Source organism: Centruroides vittatus, unplaced genomic scaffold (assembly GCF_030686945.1).
Source record: "Centruroides vittatus isolate TY-2023 unplaced genomic scaffold, ASM3068694v2 contig_347, whole genome shotgun sequence".
Lineage (NCBI taxonomy): Eukaryota > Metazoa > Arthropoda > Arachnida > Scorpiones > Buthidae > Centruroides > Centruroides vittatus.
Genome location: NW_027122171.1, coordinates 72144 through 80204, shown reverse-complemented (window position 1 = coordinate 80204; position 8061 = coordinate 72144). Strand labels below are relative to the sequence as shown.

At 32.5% G+C, this 8061-nt stretch overlaps 1 protein-coding gene across 3 annotated transcripts; it reads right to left on the bottom strand.

The window, feature by feature from the left end:
• Positions 1-2230: 2230 nt before the first annotated feature.
• LOC136974288 (uncharacterized) lies at positions 2231-8061 on the bottom strand. 3 transcript variants are annotated; one of them, XM_067269124.1, is made up of 5 exons: positions 7708-8061; positions 5481-5566; positions 4413-4621; positions 3684-3842; positions 2231-3546 (listed from the first exon to the last, which is right to left on the bottom strand). In XM_067269124.1, the coding sequence occupies exons 3-5, from the start codon at positions 4555-4557 to the stop codon at positions 3110-3112; spliced, it is 741 nt and encodes a 246-aa protein (XP_067125225.1). In that variant the 5' UTR covers positions 4558-4621; positions 5481-5566; positions 7708-8061; the 3' UTR covers positions 2231-3109. The 3 variants fall into 3 exon arrangements, with proteins under 3 accessions (XP_067125225.1, XP_067125224.1, XP_067125226.1); XM_067269123.1 differs by having other exon boundaries at positions 7711-8061; XM_067269125.1 differs by lacking the exons at positions 5481-5566; positions 7708-8061 and having other exon boundaries at positions 4413-5167.

The window sequence follows — 8061 nt, the reverse complement described above, 5'->3', positions numbered from 1 at the left end:
GTTAATAAATATCAATTATTTTTCTATTAAACAATTTTATTAAGTCTTAAAATATAATATAAATACACTGGCGATTTCCTCTATTTATCAGTTTTCGTCCGTCTGATTGTCTATACGTAATGTTTCTTGGAATCTAAAGAAATTAACCACTTAAATCTTTGCTATACATTACGTAGGCTCAACCGGTAGATCGCGGGTTTCAAACGCAGTTACCACCTGTTAAAAGTAGTGTCTAGCCATCCTTCTGTTCAAAACATTAAAATATAAGTATGAAATATAAAACATACTTTCTAACAGGTTGGAGTGCTTTGTGTCTGCAGAAATTTATCGATCGTTTGTCTGTCGGTACGTTCTTTGAATTGGATGAATCGAGATATAATAAATCTTACAACGTATTGTCATTTCTTCTATACCCTAAAAACACTATGCCTGGTGTTAAATTTCGAGTTTTTTATTCTTTTTTTTATACGGAAAATACGGAAGAATTGTTAGAGACAGTTAACATTTTATATTTATGTGTACTTTACCGAGTCAAAGGTGTGGCAATCTCTACACACAATACTACAATTGTTACAAAGTAATAATTTTAAATTCATTTAAGTAAAGATTACTCAAAATTTGATACTCTAAAAGCTATTAAAGTGTAAAAAAGAGCAGGATTATAAATTACATTCTTCGTTTATCTTTGTAAATTCCGGTGTAAAGCCTGTACTTTCAGGTATAAAATTACTCTTATGTTTAAGGGTTTCGTCACGTGATTTTACGTTAATAAACACGAGTGACATCAATTAGAAACAAAGTTTAGTCAATTCGTTTCAATAGAAACTTCTGTTTTCTTGTCTTAAACGATGTGTTATCGATAAAACGAATTCTTTAGATAAAGAATTATTATGTTACATTCGAGGCAGCAACTTTGTGTCACTACTGAAAAAATCAGTTCAACAACAAAACTAGGTTAACGATAACAAACAGAATTTATATATCATTTGTCAATTTTAAAGACGAGCAATTATTTATTGTGACATTGTTACAATGCCGGGCTGAAATTTTTAATTTACTTAATTTAAAATATATGCTCTCTACCTCAAATTACTAGTGTCTTGCCTCTGTACCGGAACCTTCTGCCCCTAAGGTTTCTACATCAGGTCTCGTCTTTCATCTATCTAATTCCGTTCTTGAGATTAAAGAAAGACAGGCAGACGGATAAAATTTATAGATCTACAATTTTAAATTACACGATGACCCAAAAGTCAGTTGACCGTATGTTTGTGTTACTGACACACCAGTGAACGGAAGCAGTAAACTAAATTTAGAACGTCATTTTCCACTTTCTAATTAATTAGGACAGCAGTAAATTACAGTAAAGTATAAAATGAAATAGGTGCTTATTATTTACAGTAATTAACCGAATTATGGGTCATCCCTGTGTTTCGTTCGGTGTTCTAAAATAAATCTTGTCATCTTTTATTATTTTATCTTTGTTTTTGTCAGTCGAAAATTATTATAAACTTTTAATTGCCGTCCATTAACATTTACAATTATTATCTTTAATTATTATCTCTTGTTTTGATAATCGATACATAATTTACTATTCGCAGTATTAGGTGGTACGAGGCCCTAAATGCAACCGGCCCGGCCTTTGTATGCATAAATGTATAAAATCTAAAGCTCATTTCACACGCAACAGCGGATTATGAATCAGATCTCGGAGGAGAGCCATCTTTAACACGTGTAATAAAATAAACAATATGGAAGGATTTGTTTTCCTTAATAATTCTTTATAATAAATTACACGAAAAGCATTAGAAGATAGTTTGTATTTAAAATCATCTCAGTGGACCATAGACCCTTCCGTATCCGCAATTCGTTACACAATACTTATAAAATTTAGGATCCTAAACGGGTGTCAATAAGCTCAGAATTGCGTGTGTGAGGCCCTTAATAGAGCGATACTATACCTAAAATTCGCCCTAAGTATCTTTCTCTGAAGTTTTATGAGACTATCCTATAGGGTCTTGTGCCAATGCACAAATCACGCATCAATGAAGAAGGGTTTATCTAAAATAGCTATTATTTGTGATACTTGCATCCCATTTGTAAATAGTAAGGAGCGCATCATTTTATTACGTTACCACTACGTAATTTATATTAAACCGGTTCCGTTCCCCGAACACTAGTGGAGGCCACGTGGAGTTTTTCGCATTGTAAATAAATAAAATTCTCTCAGAAATTTTTAAACATTCTCAAATCATTTATTACTGTTTAAAAATTGGCTCGTGAGAAATTATTCTTACAGGCCCTGTACAGTAGAATATTTATATTAGTGCATAAATTCAAGAGTTTTGATTTCCGCTAGCAAACGGCAACAAAGTAATCGAAATTAAATACGTTTACAATTGTTCCTTTCATCAATTAACAATATACTTTTTTTAAAATTACAATTGTTTTCCCAATCCCTTGCGTATATTTCGGCCAGACGTATATAAATAGGATTACTATTATTTAACATAGTTTTATAAAAAATGGAACGTCTCGACATCGTTTAATATCATTTAATACTTTATAGTTATACATCCATTAAACAGATGAGCATTCTTTTGCCATCTTTCCGTCCACAAATACAGTTTCGAAGGATTATATTTTTCATTTATTTTAAAAATATATCTATTTATTTTGGGCTGAGAGAGCGGGTGTTTTTTTACAATGGACTGTATCATTTTAATACAATTTGCATCCCAATTACAATTTTTTGACGCTTATTTATTATTATTTTGTATCAACAAGTCGATCTTTGACTTTAAAATACGAGTCCAATTCTCATATACAGTGATATTTCCCATAGACCTTCGAGACAATCCTTCACGAATTTAACTTCTATTACTAAAAGTAGTGTTATTATCTACGGACTTTTTAACCTTCATATTTTAGTCTGTAGAAAGCCATTATAAGGCTGAATTTTAACTGAAATTTCGTGGAATTTAAACAATAATAATAAATAAAGCATTTACGAGGATGGAATTGCGTGGCAATTGTAAATCCCGAAATTATCAAACACACGATACTTTTCAACTTGAAAATTCCCTATCGACCAATAATGTAAGAGAACAGTTTAAATGTTTACGTGAGAATACGGTTGAAATCTTACGTCCCTTTGCATTCTCAACGACATGACGGGTTCAAAAGGCTTTAGAACGGAATCTATCACGTTTCTGGTGTCACTTTGCACCGGCAACTCTTCGAATTCGTTCACCCTGGTGTAATTCTCCTCGTTGGTGTAATGCTCTCTGTTCCGAAGATCCTCTTCGGGGGGAGAAATCTGAGTAGTAGGGACAGCAGAATTGGTTACCGTAACGCTAGGAACATTAGAATTTATGGTATATGGGTATAGGAATGGACGACACGCTTTAGGATAGATTACGGAGGAATTAGTGAAACGTTGACGTAACATAGGTGACCAGGAGACATTATAGTTTGACTCTTCCTCTCTCCTCTCTTCTCCTGTGTTTTCTCTGTCCATCATCGCGTAGAGCTTATACTCGGTTTGAGCTGTGTGAAAAGAAAAGTTATTAATTTGTGACTTTGTAAAAAGGAAGTCTTCTTTCTAGTGTTTAATTAGAAAAAAAAGTCTTCCAATAGCATCGAGGCTCGAATTCGTGGATAATCCGTGCTAAGCGAATTCTTACCTTCAATCAGCTTATCGTAAGCTAACTTGACATTAAATTTGCACTCTTTGAGAATGGCGTAGACGTATAAATTCATAGTCTTGTCGTTAAGTTTGAAGGCATTGACCAATGTTCTCAAGGCTTCTCGAATATGCCTTCTGTTGGTCGAAGCGATTTCGTCTGAAACGTACAAACACTTCGTTAGAGTATTTCCTTATGAAAATATCGTTTATTTACACCTAAATCGTTTAATAAGTGCATCCAATTAACGTAACCATCGACTCGAAGCGCCTTTGATCTTCTTATTTAAATATTTACATATATTACTTGAAACGGTAGAGACATTTAGATATAATCGATATTGCACTTTTTGTCTTTACAACTTTTCTAAAGAAAAAAAGTGGGAATTTATCATCAACTGTCACTATTGTGAGACTGATAAATGAATTCTCTTCTCCTGGTTGTATTAAATTGCAGTCAGTTTCTCGAAGAATACTTCATCAGCAAGACATAGTTCGTATAGAATTTATTTTGATGGGAGGAAAAATGGAATACTACAAGTAACAAGTATCGTCTTAGCGCCTTTAAGGATGTAAAACGACACTTTACTTCTAACTCGTAAACCAAGAGATAAATTGTCTTCCATATTTTTTCTTAAATAATAAAACAGTAAATTACGAAACAACTTTTCGACCAAAACGGCGAAAAACTACACTAACAATTTAACACAGGAATAAACAATGGAAATACCTTCGTTGGAAGAATTGGTTTCGATTTCCGAACTTTCTTCGTTTGTAGAATTGGACTCTGTCGAAAATACTGGATCTTCGTCGGCGACGATTCCTCTGGCTTCGTCTAAGGCTACTTCGCGCCTTAAGGCTACTTTCCTCGCCATAAGTCGTTGCCTGGCCACAGTTAGACAGCATTTCTCGCAAACACAGGACTTGTAATCACAAAACCTTTTATAAAAAGGTGATTATGATATTTATATTAAATTTATATTTATTTAAAATTTATAAATTTACATTTATTAACTTATACAGTAGCCCCTCGTTATATCGCGCTTGTCAGGAGACAAAGAAAAAAGCGCGTCATAACCGATTACTAAAACTCATACTAAACATATTATACATTCTACGGAATCTCTATCCTGTTTTCTTTCATCAGCAATAGTACTTATATAAAATAAGCTTAGTTTTTTAAATTAATACTGAATTTTATTCGTTGTTATATCGTGTTAATTGAACATCGATACCACCCACGAGAAAAAGAAACAATAATACTAAATGGGCATTATTGTTTCTTTAACAGTGGCATTTAAAGACAAATACTGTCGATATAAAAACAAAAGATCAGTGGGAATTAATAGGACAATGGTTGGAATAAAATACTGTATTTCGTTCCAGAAAGAAATTGAATAGCAATTGATAATTTAAAAACTTATTGAGGTAAGTGCTCTTAAAATTTGGGGACAAAAAAAAAGCGCGATATAACGAGGGGCTACTGTATTTATATTCATATTAATAATTTAAATTTATATTTATATTTAATTTTTATGATTTTTCAGCTCTCTGTCAATTCCATGATTTTTGCATCTGGAACATTTTGGGACTCTCTTGGAGCTTATAGGCACTGCTTTGGAACATTTAGGTGCATTTTCGCGGCTTTCGTTTCTATCGACATTATTTTCTTCGTTTCTGACAGCTGCCGCCATTTCGGAGTTTCCGAGGGAAAAACAAGATTTTTTTCCCCTTATTAATCAGAAAAATACGTTTCGATTTTGGGAAAAAACTGTTTAAAGTCACGTGAAGTCGTTACGAAGGAAAAGTCTCCAATGTCACAGGTTCTTGCAGCAATAATGTGATTAGCTCAGCGAGAGTTGTCGTTCTTCAACGTTTGATAATCTGAATGAAAAGAAAAACAAATAGAAATATTTACAAAAAAGTTCTTTAATGTTTTAAAAATTTAACAATATTGAATAAAATTAAATTATATATTTTTATTTACGTTTATTAAATTATATACTGCCTTTCCTGTCTAATGTCATACCCTTTCTGTAGTCAGTGAAAATGGCTAATTTGACCCCTATACAAATCAAAGATATTAAAATTACACCTTTATAAAGTCTAAAGTTATAGTAAACGTTGCGATATAAAGTCACACTCTACAGAACAGTACACACATTAATTAATTTTACTTCCATTTTTTATACAAGTTACTTTAAAACAAAAGTTTAATCTCGGCTCAATGATCGTACATATTCACCGTAGGTTCGACCAGACTCATAATGGGAATGGCCAAATGACTAGGGTCGACGCGCAACGCATCCGGGACAGACCACCCTAAAAACTCCTGAGGTTTTCCGACTTCCAGATTCGAACTCGGTCCCCCAAGGCTATTGGCGGCCGCCTATAGCCTTGGAGGACCGCCTCGGCCTTATACTGCATAACTTAACACTAAATAGTATTATTTATTTCTAAATGACAAAATAGCCAAAAACAACTCAGAAAATCAAAAATCTCAATTCATAAATTCTGGCGACAAATTATAGTATGAATGGCAATTAATAGCCTAACTTAGTTTTAAGCAGAATTTATAATTCCTTCTAAACCCCTTACACTATTGGTCGCAAGTAAAGAATTTTTATCTTTAATATAAAATCAAAAACGTAATTCAAAATAATTTCTTCCACCAAAATCATCGGCAGCTTTTTGCAGCAAACAACCGTTAACTTAAGCTTTGTTTAATTAAAAAAAAAAAAAAATACTTTCATTCGTCTGCCTTTCCGTCCAAGTCACCCTCACAAACTTGTGACTTTAAACAGGTCTTACAGCATTTAATTTTAAAAATACATAAATTATTTAATACTTTATCCTTAAGAAAGTTTCATTACTTTCAAACGGATGCTTATAATCATTTATTAAAGCTATTAGGAAATTTGATAATAAATTAATAATAATTAAGAAATAGCACGTGCAATTTAGCGCATGCTGTACATTAACAAGCGGACATTCATATAGTATTTTTATATTTTATTTTACGGATAAAATAAAATTATTATTATTTACTTCTTGATAATAAATTATAAAAAAAATAGCTTCAGATTTTATCTCGATTTTCTTGAATTATTTAATTTGGTTTATTTATTTTCTTTGTTGCTTCTGTTTATAAGAACTACTAACATTAATAAATTAATAATAATTCTAATTAAATTAATATAATATTCTTATCAGTTAAATTACAATGAAGAAATATAGAAGTAAAATTAATTAATCGAGTAAAAGAAATAATTAACAGATGAACAAAGAACGAGAGAAAAGTTATGGATTGTTACGTGTGTATAATCGATCAAACAATACATTTTCTATAATAAGACCAATACACTCTTTTGCTGCAGATACACGAATAACCGTTCGCAACAGTGCCGTTTCGTTTCCTTCCTGTAACTTTTTGCTTTTTAATGCTAAAATAACGTGTTCAATAGAAAACAATAAAGTATCGAACTTTTAATATCAACATCCCACCTTCATCACCAGTGTTATTCTAACTGTATCTCGGTGTAGAACAGAAGTGGCGAACCTATGTCACGCGTGCCAAAGCGCTACGTAAGAAGAAATCATCCGGCACGTAACGTATCATACAATTTCCATTTATCCTCTGTCTTTTTCAATTATCCTATTGTTTTATCACCCGATCACCCTTTCTTTCAATCAGCTTCTTTACAATTATTCAAATTAAAGCATATTAATTTTTATTTCTTAATTATAAATATCGTTATTTAAAGTCGAAAACTTTGGCACGCATAAACATTTTTAAAGCTAAATATGCTTACTAAACGGCACGATGGCGTCACTTTATAGTCAGTTACACTTTACTCGAAGTGCCATCTATCAGTTACATAAGTAGTTCTCAATCTACTTTAATACGCGAAACCCTTATATAAAGCTTACAAGATTCTAACACTTCAACTTAAATAAATAAATAAATATATATATATATATATATTATAATATAAAAAAGTAAATCAAAAAATAAAATAAAATACCACAATTGATTGCCTTTTAAAAACTATCAGGAGTGAAACTGCGTTGGACTGTATGTCCGATAACACAAGCTGAATGTCCAACCTCGTATACAGTAATTCGATACAGTTTGGTCCGGCGGAATTCCGTACATCCCTGGACGGAATCTGAAGATTCCGCGAAACTTAGTTTGACAAACACAGCATTGTATTGTTCTGGTGTCGTTGGTACAGAACTGGTGGCGCGTGCCTTATGCTCCGATAACCGAGGTGACGTTTGACTACGTCGACTGCAAAAGTACTCCAGATGGCACAGGTATCCAAGATAGGGGTTCGTATCTTCTAATATCCAATAGTGTAATGTAATGCCCGACACAG